Source organism: Tenrec ecaudatus, chromosome 4, assembly GCF_050624435.1.
Source record: "Tenrec ecaudatus isolate mTenEca1 chromosome 4, mTenEca1.hap1, whole genome shotgun sequence".
Classification (NCBI taxonomy): Eukaryota; Metazoa; Chordata; class Mammalia; order Afrosoricida; family Tenrecidae; genus Tenrec; species Tenrec ecaudatus.
In genome coordinates, this window is record NC_134533.1 from 65,261,077 (window position 1) to 65,277,967 (window position 16,891).

The 16,891-nt window shown below is 38.8% G+C and overlaps 2 protein-coding genes across 2 annotated transcripts; one reads left to right on the plus strand and one right to left on the minus strand.

Annotated features, from left to right (window-relative positions):
- The first annotated feature begins 1,131 nt into the window (after nt 1-1,131).
- LOC142446754 (olfactory receptor 56A1) lies at nt 1,132-2,076 on the plus strand. The gene has a single exon (XM_075548494.1). The coding sequence runs from the start codon at nt 1,132-1,134 to the stop codon at nt 2,074-2,076; it is 945 nt and encodes a 314-aa protein (XP_075404609.1).
- Nucleotides 2,077-9,544: 7,468 nt separating this feature from the next.
- Nucleotides 9,545-10,492, minus strand: OR56A3 (olfactory receptor family 56 subfamily A member 3). The gene has a single exon (XM_075548495.1). It carries the CDS (start codon nt 10,490-10,492, stop codon nt 9,545-9,547), a length of 948 nt encoding a protein of 315 aa, XP_075404610.1.
- Nucleotides 10,493-16,891: the final 6,399 nt, after the last annotated feature.

A 16,891-nucleotide genomic window follows, 5' to 3' on the forward strand; every position in this document is an offset into this window, starting at 1 on the left:
CAGACTGTGAAGGTAGGCAAAGATATTTAATTTCCTCATCGTTGGCATTAGTGGCATAGTTGTATTAGCTAGTCTTCCTTGGAAATAAGGGTTTTATGGCTGGTTGTATTATACTTCAGGATAGGTCTTGAAAAAATGTTTGCAAGATAGATTTGATACAATTCCTGCTCAATTTTTCAATTCCACATAGTAGACCATGTGATTATCTGATACAAAATGACCAATGTCAAACTAGCTCAGTTCACTAATGCTTAGGATATTGATCTTTATGTTTTCTTGTCCATTTTTGACAACTTCCAATTTTCCTAGATTCATACTTCATACATTCTATGTCCTAATTATTAATGGGTGTTTATTGACAATTCTCATTTTGAATCTTGCACATCCATCAGCAAATGAAGGTCCACCTAAGTCATGGGAGCTGATCATCTATGTCATGAAAACAGATTCTACTTTGAGGTGCTAGCTCTTCCCCAGTTGTGTTTTGACTACCTTTCAGTACAAATAGCTCATCTTTTGGCACTATATCAGACAGTGTTCTGATGCTATTGATAGAATTGTCACTGATTAATCAGAAGTGGATGGCTTCTTTCTTTTCCTTAGACTGAAAGCTGTGCTCCATGGGTATCCTTGCTGGTATTTAAAACACTGGTGTTATAGTTTCCAGCATCCAAGGAACATGTAAGCCACCACAGTACAACAAACCACCAGAGTGGTGGTGGCTATCATATACTAGGTAATTCTAAAAGTTGGGTTGTACTCAGCCCATCTCCTTTATATTTTTAGGGGTTTTACTTTTTTTTTTTAATGTAAGGACAATTCTAGTCTAATTTCCTTCAGATTTTAAAGATATAGCTGAATGTGATTTTTTAACTTGTTTTCTTTATCATTTTTTCCACTGATTCACAGCACACCCCTCCACCCTTCCCTCCCCAGAATATAGGTCCAGTTTCACTACTCTAGTCTTTGTAAATTGAGTAAAATTTACCTTATTTAAGTAGGATCTCCTACATAACATTATCTTCCTGAAGTGTAAATGAAAGATTTATTTGAAGCAACTTTTAAAATTTATCTCTTTTATATGCCTAAACAAATAGTCAACTGAAGCATTCTCACCTCCAGATGCATTCCATGACGTTACCCAGGAACTACTCTGTGACTCCAATCTCTGCATTCCTCCTCATCTGCTTCCCTCACTACCAGAATTGGCAGCATTGGCTTTCCCTGCCTCTCAGCCTCCTTTTCCTCCTGGCCATGGGGGCCAACACCATGCTCCTGATCACCATTCGTCTGGATGCCTCCCTGCATGAGCCCATGTACTATCTACTCAGTCTCCTTTCCCTGCTGGACATCATCCTCTGTCTCACTGTCATCCCAAAGGTCCTGGCCATTTTCTGGTTTGACCTTAGGTCCATCAGCTTCTCTGCCTGCTTCCTCCAGATGTTCATCATGAACAGTTTTCTCCCCATGGAATCCTGCACATTTATGGTCATGGCCTATGACCGCTATGTTGCCATCTGCCACCCACTGCGGTACCCATCCATCATCACTACACAATTTGTGGCCAAGGCTAGTGTCTTTATTGTGGCACGAAATGCTCTCCTCACTGCACCTATTCCTATCCTCTCTGCCCGACTCCATTATTGTGGGAAAAATGTCATTGAGAACTGCATCTGTGCCAACCTGTCTGTCTCCAGGCTGTCCTGTGACAATTTCACCCTTAACAGAATCTACCAGTTTGTAGCTGGTTGGACCTTGCTGGGCTCTGACTTTATCCTCATATTTCTCTCCTACACCTTCATTTTGAGAGCTGTCCTAAGATTCAAGGCTGAGGGGGCAGCCGTCAAGGCTCTGAGCACATGTGGCTCTCACTTCATCCTGATCCTCTTCTTCAGCACCATCCTGCTGGTCGTGGTACTGACAAATGTGGCCAGAAAGAGGGTTCCCATGGACATCCTCATCCTGCTGAATGTCCTTCATCATCTCATCCCCCCTGCCTTAAACCCTATTGTATATGGCGTTCGAATGAAAGAGATAAAGCAAGGCATTCAGAAATTGCTGCACAGAGGGATATGAATAAGTTTCAACAGCTTACTAATCCTTCTTCTTTTCTCTGCATTGATTTTTGCCTATGCAGTGAAGTAGAAGGCAGCATGAGAAGTCACTGGTGTTTAAACTCAGAGAGCTCACAACTGACCCAGATTTCTTCCTCACCCGCCTTGCCTAGTTCAGGTGGAAGTAGGCAAGAGGAAGAAACCCAGATTTCCGGAGTAATTGCACCAGATTATGTCATTCTATTTAAGCAATTCAATCATCACAACATCTGTACGTATTATTCCCATTTACACACTAGAAAACCAATGCTTTTAATAGGAGAGTCAGCTGCTAAATATCACATACCCGGGAAACAAGAGAACAGAAAATAAAATCTAGACATAGAACCTAAGTTCTTTCTATCCACAGAAATACCAATTTGAGGATTATGGAAGTTGCAGACCAAGTCTCTCTCCCATTCTCCTTTTGTCTGTGTTTGGACCTTATGGTTTTACCATACATTGTGGCTATAGGTTTCTGTGTACTGACCAAAGACGTCTCTTTTTTACATCTTTTTCCTTGGGCCAGGAGTTTCCAGATAAGGCAGAATCTTGCCTAAAAAAGAAATGATAAACTTCTGGAAAAGAACATTCATAATAATGAAAACATTACTAGGTTTCTAGTCTATATCCTCACAACATTCAAGGAATTCTTAGAAATGAGGATAGAGATAGGACTATGATGTGGGGCTCCCAAAGGAAAGGAAATAGGGAGAATGACTAGGAATTGGGTTAGCCACTTTATTTATATCTTTAAGCTCAGCATGCATTGAACTTAAAATTAAGTCTTGTGTGATCTGTTGATTTTTCCCAGAAACTATAGTTGAAGATGGAAAGACATGCATAGTTTTAGTTTCTGGACAGCAGTGGATTTAGTCAGGAGAAAGTATAAACAAATACACACCTCAGTTATTTTTAGAGATTTTAATATAAGCAGCTGGTTAAATGGGTATTGATGATTTGAAAACCACAAAGGAGACACTGAAGTGACACAGCGACAGTACCTTCAAAGGCTGAAGTGAACCAAGAAATCTGGTTATTTGAACATAAAGGCTTAGATGAAATAATGGCTCAGATTGTTGAGAGAGGGCTTTGCCCCTATCTCATATTGATATCATAGGAAGTGCCCCTTAGAGTTGTGACTAAATGAAACCTATAAGGATGGGGTATCCCCTCAGTGATTCAATGAGGTTGTTTCTGGGAGTTCTAAAACAAAACCAAAGCCCAAAGCAAGCAAGAAAACAACCATTTAACAAACAAACAAATCCTGCAAACTAGAAATAACTCCACTGATAGGATAAAGAGCCATTGCTAAAGGGATACTGACTAGGTAGGAACAGATAGGAAGGAGGAAGTGCCTTCACTCGTGCTTTAACATTCTAGTGTCCCTCTGGTGCTCTATGGAGGTGGAAACTAAGAGAGGTCTAGTAGACATAGAACCATTGTTCCATCGAAGCCTTTATGTCTATAGTCTCCTTTCAGATACAGATGTTAAGACAAATGGGTTTATGGCTGAAAGACAAGCATTAATTCTGGACACAGTTCCAGTTGGTTCTGCACCTGGTTGATTATGACTACAATTAGGGACAGGTGTAATGCTTCTGAACTGATCAGTGGTTCCCAAGGAGACAGAATTAAATGCCCAGTACAGGTAAGCAGAGACATAGCATAATATTTTAGGAATAGCATTCAGAGCTATAGAAGACTTTTGCATTAAGTAAGTATCAGGAATTCTCCATACTGTAAAAATTAACTAGAATAAGTACGGCCCAGAGATAGTACTTTCAAAGTCGCACTTAATTGAAGCTGGATAGAAAAATCCAGAATCAATTTGCTTATAAGAAAAGGCTCTTATTAACCTGAGGCTTGCCTCTTATTTTCACAGGGTAGATTAAAATGAACTTTTAAATTTTAAAATAAAATAAGCTGCGGCCCAATATTTTTAGAAGGGGACTTTCTAATAGGACCTCTCTTCAACTCATGGCTGCTGGAGAAGTTTTATCCAATGTCACTCTCACACTGTTTTTGAGGATAAAAGGGTCCACTTGAGACTAAGATGCCTAAAATGAGATGAACAATTTCATTGTCCTACGTACCGACAAAATAATAAACAGCAATAAAGAGTAATGAAAATAATAAAAATGAAAGGTAACTTGTTTTGAACACATTTCATATACCAGTGTCTGATAATACTGTGGGTGAGGCATTTGGGCTGGTAATCGAAAAGTTGACAGTTCAAACTCACCAGCTGCTCTGGGGGAGAAAGATGCGTCTGTCTGCTCCCCCAAAGATTTACAGTCTCCAAAACCCTTTAAAGGGCCACAAAGAGTCTGGAGCAACTTGATAACATTAAGTTTGGTGCATAAGAGTGTTAAAGTCTCATAAAAGTCTCACATGGATGTGCTTTATAAATATCAAATCAAAATATTCTAAAGGATATTTATATTTATATTTTAAATATATCAATAGAATATATCTGTAGTCAAGCGATATTTTCAAGCATTTGATGCATTCTGTTGGTTTTTCCACATGTACTTTTTATGTTTTCTTGTTTTCAGCAAAGGCCCCTCTGGAATAGAAGCTTACAAGAGACTCCAAATAGGAGTTCCCATCTGCTGGGCAGCTTTCTGATTTTAATTCTTGATTGAGGCTTCTTTAGATCACTGCAAAATGGCCAACACATTTGGTCTGGGCCTTGATGGGAGGAGACAGTATCAGATTGATGGGAAGTTGTGAAGAAAGTGAGACCTACATACCATTTGCCTCACAGGGACTAGCATAACTTCCTACATTGAAACTAACTTGCATGGTAGTTATTGTTAGCTGGTGTTGCATAAACCCTTTACTCTGGAGCACCACAGGCACAATGGAATTGGACTGTTGCTATTTCACTGGTTGACTTCTCAGAAGTGGATTACTGGTATTGTTAGTCATCTTAGACTAGTAAGTCTACTGAGACCTAATGTTCAGCATTAGAACAACATACAAGCCTCTAGTGACAGAAACATTGCAGTCAACAGAGGTGGTGCAGTGGCTGGTAATCCCAGGATTCCTGAATAGAAGAGAATTCTACTACCGAACCATCTCTAATAGTTGATGATTATGTAAAAGTTGTGTACTTAAGATTGGTTTTCAGGAGAAAGGTTGAGAAGACAGCAGATGTTTATGGCCAAACGGGGTAAATGAGGAAACTTGCCATAATGGTTCTATGTTTGAGGTGAGTCAACCAACAGATAATGCAGGATAATTCCCAAAGTCAAACTGAGAATGGCAGACACAACTCTGTCAGAAAGTTCCCACAGTGAGAAACACATTCCTTCAGTAGAAGTCCTTTAACACTCTCTTGATTGGACAAATGAGGTGGCATAAATGAAAGACATTGTAAGTTGTTAGGGAAGAGATGATCTGTCAGTTTGTTTTTTACTAAGAAAATCTGTCTTTTCAAATAGAGTCTGACTATGGTCGGATTCCATAATTTGATATGATACACACAGTCGAATGCTTTTGCATAGCCAATAAAACATAAACAAACATCATTATGGTATTCATACATTATTGGACTATGGATATCACTGAGAAGAACAGAATTCCTGAACACACATTGGGCATTCTTGAGGATTGCTTGGCATTTGGTGTGGAGCTTCTGGAATGATCAGCCAGGGAAACAGTGGCAAGCAGTGGTGGGGAGATAGGGAAAGTATGTTGGCTGCTGTTCCAGTCATTGTTGGGTGCTATAAAAAAGGGACAGCACCAGAGTCAGAGCAGAGAGAGGTAAGAGTCGATTCTGACTCATAGCAACCTCCTAGGACAGAGTGGAACTGCTCTCTCTGTGTGCTGAGACTGCATATTGTTTTGGCACAGAGCGCTTCACCTTTCTCTTGCAGAGCAATGTGGGTTTGAATGGCTGACCTTGGGATGAGCTTTCCATGAGAACCTACTGCACCCCCAGGGATCCTTTACATAAACCACAGACCCTTGATATCATTTACAGTGGAAAAATATTGCTCAGGTATGGTGCAAGTATTCCTGATGAGGGAACTGGTCAGTTTTCCCCATTCAGAACATTGTGGTGAGCACTATACTAAGTCTAGCCACTTCCTGGGACTAGCCATCATGCACCTGCGCTGAGAGTTCCTGTAACTTTACTTTTCTCATTACTGAGCCTAGTCCCAAGCTACTTGTTTTGTCTCCCGATTTTCTACATTTTCACCTGGGTCCAATGGTAAAACTTATGCATATGAAGTAAGTAAAAGTATTGCTACAAAATCATAGAAAGCATTTCTAAACAAACATACAGAGATTTAAAGTTGTTGTTTCTTGATATAGATAAATCTAGGTCTACACATTCTGAAGGCTTTGTCTCCATCTCTGTAAGTAAGCTTTTCCCATAGGATTGTGCACTGTTTTGGGCAAAATTGTCATCCTTGAATGACACCCATTGTGCATCTCCTAGTGTTCTTTGAGTTTGGGAAACAAAATAATTGTGAAGGGGAAATATCATGGCTTTAGGTGGCATGGGGTAAGATTTCCCAATGAAAGTCATGTAGGACAGCCCTTGCTACACTGGAAGAATAAGTGGGTGTATTCTATGTGTATGTGTGTGTGTGTGTGGAGGGGGGCTCTCAGTGCAACTTTCTTGGATTTTTTCCTCACCTATACATTTTTCAGTTTTCTTAAATCTTCTTCTTAATATGCCCTCCAAATTATCCTGAGTCATTTGAGAAAATGAATCAGAATGAGTTCTTTAGAATCACAAGAAACAAACATTATAACCTTATGAGCTGATCTCTGTTTTGAATTTAATTGTCTAAGTGATCCCACAGAAGCTACCATTTTGGCAGCATCCTTTGAAGGGCACATGAATCCATCTAAGACAATTATATTACTGGGAGAAGTTGTTTCCAGCTATCCACTAGTTACAGAAAATGTTTAGACATGTTTGTTTAGAATAAATCCTTAAATGCCTGAACCAGAACCTGACCAATAGATTTTTACCTACTTTTTAAAAAAAATCAAAAGTTCATTTTGTTGGGGGCTCTTGAGCTCTTATAACAATCCATACATCAATTATATCAGGCATATTTGTACATATGTTGCCATCATTATTTTCTAGACATTTACTTTCTATTGATCCCTTTGTATCAACTCCTTTTGTATCCCTCCCTTCCCCCAACTCTTGTGACCCCTTGATAAATTACAAATTCTTATTATTTTCATATCTTACACCCACCGCTGTCTCCTTTCTCCCAAAGTTTCTGTTGTTCATCCCCCTGGAGGGGAGTGTGCATATGGTTATTTGTCAATCATTGTGATTGGTTCCCCCTTCCTCCCCTCCTCCTCTCACCTTCCCCCAACCATTCTGGTATTGCTACTTCCATTATTGTTCCTGGATTCCGTGTGTCGTGAGCCCTTATCTCTTATCTGTATCTGCGCACATACTCTGGTCTCTCCTGCAGTAAAAGACAGTACTGGAGTCATGATAGTGGGGGGTGAGGAAGCCTCAAGGAACTAGAGGAATATTATGTGTTTCATTGGTGCTTTACTGTACCCTTGTTGACTCACCCTTCCTTGTGACCCTTCTGTGAGGGGATGTCCCATTGTCTACAGATTAATTCGGGGTCTTTGTTCTGACCCCCCTTGTTCTCAACTTTAATGGTTTTGTTTGTTTGTTTTGAGTCTTCTGATGCCTGTTACCCCATAGGTTACCTGATACCTCATAATTGCACAGGCTGGTGTGCTTCATCCATGTGGCCTTGTTGTTGCTCTGCTAGATGGCTGCTTGTTTAACTTTAAGCCTTTAAGACCCTGGATGCCATATCTTTTGTTAGCTGGGCACCATCCTTTTTATACATAAAATACAATTCTGTTCTGATCTCGTATAAGAATTATGAGTTTGTGGAAAAAATAATTTATCAGTATGAGTTTTCTACTTCTTGTTTTATGAAAATGATGTTGAAGGTTGGTACAATTTATGTTTTATGCACATGAATTTCTAACTTTCCCTGATAATAATTTTTATTTGTAAAATGAAAGAGATACATGAGTTGTAATATTTTTCCATTAATAAAATTATATGATTCAATAAGATTAGTTTTTACTCTCTGATTCGACTAGTAACATATTACAGGTGATTTGTGTGGACTTGAAATAATCCAGGCAAGGCTTGTAATTCTGTGGTGCCATTTATTACATCGCGAATCTTAGACAAATTCCTTAACTTTATGCTTCAGTTTCTTCTCTTGTAATATTAGGATAATAAATACTAACTAATATGGTTTATTTTAAACACAAATAAATGCAATAAATATAGTGATTAGCTAATAGCAAAACTTTAGTGAAAGTTAGTTATTTAAATTTTTAATTCTCTCTAATGACATTCTCCTAATAGAATAAATAACTTCCGTACCTACAAAGGGACTGTACTTTATATTGAATGAGCTATAAGGTGAAAAGAAGCAGGTGTGGCGAGAAGGAGAGTGCCGAAGCCAGAGGGAAGGAGTAGCACAAGGTCACAGAGACTCATGCTTACATAGAGAGTACAGAATATGTATTATACTTACATAATATATACATATATGTTATTACTTAATGCCTCAGAGTTTAAAAGGGGACAGCTTTCTCCCTCTTAATTGACATTTTTTTAAAAGTAAATTGGAACCAAAGCAATAGGAGTACCATAATCCTCATTTAGGTACTTTCTTGATTAGGCAATGAAGCAGGAGTTAGAAGAGGGCTTGTTTTTGTTTTGTTTTGTTAGAATTATTGATCTCAAAATAAAAATCCTTCTGTGGATAGATCCCCCCAAATAATGGAGGCACTAGAGAGGGTTAAGCCACAATTCACAACATTTAAATTATGAATTGGACTGCTCATTGCAAGATCAGCACTTCAAACCCACCAGCTACTCCAGGTGGAAGAATGAAACTATGCTGTGTTAGTCCAGGTTGACTAGAGAAAAAAAATCCAGGGACACTCATATATGTGATAAGAAAGAGTTTTATGTCAAAGAGTAATTAATTGTACATAAAGAAAATGTCCCAGCCCAGTCCAGATCTATTCCTTAAGTCTGCTATTGACCCATAAGTTTTATTGTAGTCCATAAATCGCTCTTCAGACTCACGCAGCCACATACACTGATGCAGAATGCAGGAAGATCACAAGTCAGTGTGTGAAAAGTCTTATGGATCCAACAGCGGTGGAGGAATCACAGGGCTGGTGCAGGTAATGCTGCATGTCTTGCTTAGGTCTCAGCATGGCTCCACAGAGCTTATCAACAGAAAGATGAAGGCAGAGAAAGGAAATTCCCAGAATCCTCAAGAGAAGGCTATGCCCACAAGGAGGCATCATCAGACTGTGACCTGGTTGACAAATGTATAAATTTCAGCTCACTCACCATTAATGACTCATAAATCACCATACTGTAGGGATGCAGAAGTCCAATTCCTGCTTTATTACCAACTCTTCTTCAGTAATCTTTGAATTCCTTGCTTAATCTCCTGGGTGCGCACGCCATAAACAATGGGGTTGAGAGCTGCAGGGATGACATGGTGAAGAACATTGAGCAAGATTGGCACATCGGGAGATACCTTCTTCTTGGCCACATGAGTGAGGACAAAGACCAGGAGGATGGTGCTGAAGAAGAGGATGAGGATGAAGTGGGAGCCACATGTGCTTAGGGCCTTGGTCATAGCCCCCTCTGCCTTGAGTCTCAGCACAGCTCGGAGTATGAGGGTGTAGGAGAGGAAGATAAGGATGAGGTCAGATCCTAGTAGGGTCCAACCTCCAGCAAATTGGTAGAGGCGATTGATGGTGACATCATCACAGGAGAGTCTTGATACAGACATATTGGCGCAGATGCAGTTCTCAATGATATTTTCCCTACAGTAGTAGAGTCGTGCTGACAGGATGGGAATGGGTAAGGTCATGAGGACATTCCTAGCTAAAACAAAGATGGCAGCCTTGATCACAAATTGGTCAGTGATGATGGATGGGTACCGCAGTGGGTGGCAGATGGCAACATAGCGGTCATAGGCCATGATCATGAATATGCAGGACTCCATGGCTAGGAAGCAATTCATGATGTACATCTGGAGGAAGCAGGCAGAGAAACTGATGGACCTTAGGTCAAACCAGAAGATGGTCAGGACCTTTGGGATGACAGTGAGACAGAGTACAATGTCCAGCAGGGAGAGAAAGCTAAGCAAGTAGTACATGGGCTCGTGCAGGGAGGCCTCCAGCCGGATAGTGATGAGGAGAATAGCATTGGCCCCCATGGCCAGGAGGAAGAGGAGGCTGAGGGGTAAGGACAGCCAGACCTGCCAGCTTGGGGACCTCACAAAACAATTCAGAAGGAAGTCTGAAATCTCAATGAAGACGGTGCCATTTTGCTGAGTTGTCATATTATGTCATATATTTCTACAACTTTCTTTTAGTGATCTGTAAAATTAGGATGAAAATTAACTACTGACCCAAGATAAATTAAAAATAGACTTTTAAAAAAAACCATGAACCTATTTCTTAAATTGGGTTGTATTTTATTGATTTCAGCAGTTTAGGCTAAGCCAAGTGACTATGTATGTTTGCTCTAGGTTATGTCTATGGCTTTAAATAGTAAAGGAAATTGAGGTTGTATGACTTGCTTGCATATACTATTTTCTTGACATTTTTAATAGAATTTTTATGACTTAATAACAAATAAAAGGGGGAAAAGTACTTGATATATGAATACTTACTTTAGAATTTAATTTCAGATTTTTGCAAATGTAGAGGCATAGGTCTAATACATTATGAATCACTTAGCTCAGAGAAATCTGGTAGTTGTTGTTAAACAATTAAATAACCAATAAGTTAAAACCAAAGAGAAAATTAATACAGTACAGAAATGTGAGTGCTCACTAACATAAAAGCTACATATTAATGGATTAACTTTTGCATTCTGTTGTATATATGAGTATACACATAGTTATGTATATTGGTTCATGTATAAATTGAATTCACTACCAGCCATAATATTAGAAAAGTCTGACAATTTCACTTCATTGATAAGGAAGGTTAAATATAGTTTCATGGACATTTTGTTGGTTTTACACATGCATACAGACTCAAAAATAAGACTATCTCTTAAGGAAATATTTTAGAATGGGAATCATTGCATTGCTTTATAGTCATCCAGAGGATACTTGAAAGTTACTTAAGTAAATTTGAAGGAAAAGAAGCAAGAAGATTTATGTGACAGACAATTTTCTGAATTTATGCTACTATATTCCTTCTTGGTTTTCTTTTTAATGACCACACTCCAGTGCAATTTAACTGTTAAAATGTGCTCAAGTAGCTAGCAGCGACTCAATGGAATGTTTCTAGTCCCAGCGCCATATTTTTCTCTCCAAAAAGTTTTTTTTGTTTGCTTTAATTAGAGATTTTATAAAATTATATACAACAAAACTATTTTTTGTGTTATATCAAACAATTTTATGATAGCATGGATCCTACTGTATAATTGGTTTTTCAACCCTCTCTTTCTTAGATGTTTATACTTATAAAATGCCTACCTTTTGGAAGAAGCATGCTTTAAAAAAAGGAGCAATCCTTGAAATTCAATCCAATCCTTCTAGCCCCCTTTCTAGAGTCCTGTTGACACAGTAGTTAAGTGCTCAGCTGCTAACCCAAAGGGTAGATGCTTGAACTCACCACCTCTGCCTTCATGACAGACTTGCAAACCTATGGTATAACTCTATTTCATCTGATAACGTAATTCTGAGCTAGAAGCCCATTAGAAACCCCTTCTACATCCCATTTTTAATTTGAATATGGTGATAGAAGTTTACACTCTACACTTGCCAGACACCAATTCAATGTCCACATATAGTTCTCTTAGATCTTCTCCCTCTGGCTCTGTGATTGATGCTCGCATTACAGCATCACCTCAGTAACTGTCTATATTATCAAAGAGCAAAACCAAAATCTCCAAGAAGTGAGGGATCATAATAAGAATATAACCAGCAATGATTGTGTCATGTATTATGAAAGAGTATCATGAAGGTGTATGACAGGGCTTGTGGTTTGGGGTGCAGAAACAGACTTGAAAATAAAAAGATGTGGTAACCTTATTCATGATAAAGTATTCAAAGTTTTCACTCCTACTGAATTTTGAAAGATAGTCAAAAGGAGGTCATAATTTACTGTCAAAAGAGATCATAACAAAATATACAGGTCAGGTTTTCCTGGAAACCTTAAAGTTATGCCATCTAGTGTGTTGAGTCTGTCGACATAATCAGAAGACTCTGTTGTTATTGTTGTTAACTCAAAAAATATCTCACTGCCATTATTGAATCAAGGCTGATTCACAGTGACCCCTTTTGGGTTTCCAAGACTGTACCTATTAAGAGAGCAGAGAGCCCAGCCTTTCTCCTGCAGATTGAAATGCCAACCAGGCAGATATCAGCCCTACATATAACCACTACACTACCAGGCTCCCTATCTGATTGTTGTTACGTACCATCAAGTCAATTATGACTCACAGAACAAGCCAACACAATCACTGGTAAGACTTTATTTTACGGGTTTAGAAACTACTTTTCATGAGGTGTTTCTTATTTATTAAGCTCACCAATAAAACACAATATTAGACCTATGCTATTTTTAGAGTTCTTTCTGATTGCTGGGAATGGTATTGAAATTATCCTACTTCATCATTCTGCATTCTGTGAGATAAACTTTATTTTCACCCATTGGATTAATTTATTGGACACCTCTGAATCTAATAATTGTGTGTACTTCTCCCATGAACTTTATAATAATAAACCACCTATTTTAGAATTATGTTTTGAGTATAGAATCTCAGACATATGTTTGAGGTGCGGGTAAACAAGAACTGAATGATATTTTTATATGTACTTTCTTGAAGGGTTCACATAATATTTTTGTTTCCAGCTATAAAATTCCCATTCTCTAAATATAGTTCCAGTCCTACTAAATTGGTTCTTCTCAAACTCAACCTTCTCCATCAGAGATGCTGTTAGTAGTTGGGGTCATTCTTAGAAGGAGGGAAGACATATATTCCCTAACAGGATTTCCTCTTCAGTCTTAGGAATCTTTTTTTCTGAAGCAAAAGCTTCTACCTGAAGGACGGCTGGTTTTCTTTCAGTTACAGTCCCTCTCATTGGTTGTACAGATCACAGTTCATGTTACAATATAGACCACATACTACAGTACATTAGTTGTGACTTTCACATGTTTGGAATAAATTGTATTCATATTATATCTCATGGAAGAAATGAAGCTAGAAGAATAATCTGTTCAAGTACAAGGCCTCTGAATATAATCTGTTCAAGTACAAGGCCTCTGAATATACGAATAGAACTGCTTTCCATGAGATCTAGAAAAGCTTACCTTATTGGACAATTTAAGCACACTTTTTTCTGTATGACATCACCCAATGCTCATAATCCTTAAGGTGGTCCCCACTACCTTGAATATTTGTTTTTCTTTCACACGCAGTGTCTGCTCTTCCTTGCTCAGAACGGTCTGTTCTCTGCTACGTCAACTTGTACATTTTGCTTCTTACTGCATAGGAAAAATCTCTTAAGGGATCAGTAATGATGAGAAAACTATCTCCTTAATTATATCTTCAGATTCATCGACTATTCTATAACTCCACTTCCAAATCCCCAATTTAAATTTTTCTTGTCTAGTGCTTCTGCACTTAGTTTTGATAGAGAGTCTAAAAATGGACTGTGAAATTCTGGAACTGGAGAACATCTTTAAGCTAATAACGAATAGAAAATAATTTTCAGTCTTGAGGGTGATTGATGAACCTTTTCATGCCAGGGTACCCTCTAGTCCCATTTAATTTATATCTTGTAAGTCTGGCCATGAACTGAGAGCACCCGTTAAGCCCAGGATGTGAAACAATTGGCCTGTTAGCTTTGATTGTGTCCACTGCATGAACAAAGTCTACATTCTCCATTTCAAATATGCTAAGTATTTCTATCACTGGGTTTGTAATTTATCTCTGTTTCCCCTCACTTACTCTGAGCCTACTCTTTGTAAAAATTTGCACTAATTTTTATAAGTGGGATCCCCAAATCTAAAGTTTTTCCTTTATATGAATGTGAAAATACTCTTGGAAAGAACTAAGGCTTCCTTATCTTGGAATCAAGGAGCTCTGGTGTCATTGTGGATTATGCAGTAGGTTGCTAAGCACAAGGTTAATTTCAACTAACAAGGAGCTCTTCTGGGGGCAGATGAGGGCTTCCCTTTCCAGAAAGATGCACATAGCAACCCACAGGGGCTGCTATTCTCTATCTTGGAGCATCACCATGAACTTGCTGGCAGTGAATTTGGTTTTTGGTTTGTTCTTGGAATCAGAGATAATCTTGAAGTGATCTTTGGCGGGCACAGCTAAAAGGTACAGGAAATTCAGAGGAAAGTATCTATGACGAAGGACTGAGGACTCAATGTTTTGTTTTTTGTCTTGTATAAAGCATTTTAAGAAGTATTCTTAGCACTCGGATGAGGTTTGAGGAGGACATAAGAGGATTTTTTCTTATTCTTTCCCCACCCAAATCATCCTCTCACTTTTTCTTCTCTCTTTCATGTCCCTCCAAACCTTCAACCCATGGTTTACTCAACCATCAAGGAACAAAGTAAAACAATTTAGAACACATTTGTTCTCTGCCTCCCCTTTCAATCTTTGTTTGCAACCAGATATTGCCTAGGATCTGTAGCTGAGAGCATCTGATTTTAATTAGAGACAGGTTGAGGAACCTAAGCAAGTAGGAAGTCAAAGACTGCAGGCAAATTCTGCAGCATAGACCCAGAGCATGTCACCAAAAACACTGTTTTAAGAAGTTGAAGGATCATATTCTTAGGAGGAAATTCTTCTTTCTTTTTTGGAGTTTCTGTATACTTTTATTTACCAATGGTTGGGAAATGGTTTGCTTTCCCCAACCCTGCCTTCTGCTTTTCAAAAGCAATGATTCCAAACTTGGGAAGCTTTCCGGGACACACGCGCCTCCTCCCCCCTTCCCCCCCCCCCAGCTTCAGGTGCCAGCAGGGAGCATGGCAGCTTCTCTGGCCCTCATGCTTAGTGTGGTGTCAGAGAGCCGGGAGATCCTGCCATACACCATGGTTGCCTGCTAGCCAGAGCTGCGTGGTCCCACTGCCAGGAGGAAATCCTTTTTAAAGGATTATCTAATGCCATAGAATTAGACAAGTTTACAAAATATCTCTGCCAAGTATATGTCTAGATATTAGTAAGCATATTTTGGGGGAAAGGTATTTAATTGATGTTTTGCGTATAATATTGTGTTTGGGGCCATGTTAGTCACAGTGGAAATTCTTCTGGTTGAGCTGCAGTCTGCTGACGTGCTTCCAGATCCCCTATGACACTCGCCTGTGATTTTTGTCTGTAACTTATGATTAAGTTAGATAAATGGAATTTGATTTCTATCTCATAATTTTCCACAATGAAATAATGATATATTTGAATTATTATCACTGTCACTGAAGAATATTGAAAGTACCATGAGCTTCCAGAAAAACAGTTTGTCTTGAATGAAGTATACCCAGAATGCCCCTGAGCCACTTGAATGGCAAAATTGCATATGTTCTCCGGAGAGACGTGTCCCTGGTAAAGGACACCATGCTTGATAAAGTAGAGGGGCAGCATAAAAGAGGAACACCCTTAATGAGATGGATTGGCACAGAGGCTGCCACAGTGGAACCAAGCACAGCAATAACTACAAGGACAGGACATGCCAGGCAGTGTTTTTCTGTTGTACATTGAGTTTCTATGACTTGCGACCAACTTTATGTTACCTAAAAGCAATCACTGCAACAAATAATTCAAACATTCTCAACTAGTGCCCAGGTAATGTGTTTTTCAGTTCTCTTATTTTTCCAGGTTGACAAACATACCTTCTTCAAACTTACCATTTTGCAGCTCTCTTACCATCCAATGGACATACTCTCGCTGCTATACATCACTGACACTCTGACGCAGATGAAGAGGCCAAAGAAGATTCCCAAGCACAGGTTGTCATATGTATTTCCTGACCTCAGGTAGGAGGCAGGCACTCCTATCTTCACCTTTTTCCACACCACTTGCACAAGAGCAGATAGGGACACAGATCTGGACTTAAGAAATAGAATTCTTCTAGCTTAGAGTTCAGTTGGAATTGTTCCCATCTCTATGTCGTTCTTGTTCCAGACAGACTTACAGAAAATGAGAAGCATGGGTCAGCCTGCACTGTTACTGGAACTGGTTAGCTTCTGCAGTCTCTGAAGTAGTTATAATCCTGAGCCTCAAGGACTTGGCCCTCTGGGAATTTCTTCAACTTTACTCTCTTGGGCTGAAAGGCATTTCTGGGACAGAAGTGCAGGGAAATAGTAGAAGAGAATGATTTTCTTTGTCACTGAGAGCAAAGGTCATTGTTAATTCAACCTCTCGGGGCACTTTATTGACTTTGTGTTTTCTAGGCAGTAATATGAACTCGAGTATAAGGGATCTCATTTGCACATGTACATTCTGTACTTTACAATAGTTCAATAAACTCACTAAATAGTTTTCAAGGGCTTATTAGAAACACTAGCCAGATTATGGAAAAAGATGATTAATTTATGACAATTCTCCTTATGAGTTATAAAGTTAATAATGGAAAACTGAAACAATTCCTAATATAAAAATGAAATGCATTTTTATTGAGAAAGCTCCTATGTTGTGGTTTCATCTCATAGTAATCCTATGTACAACAGAATAAAACATTGTCCTTCATTTTATACAATTCAATAGTTCAATA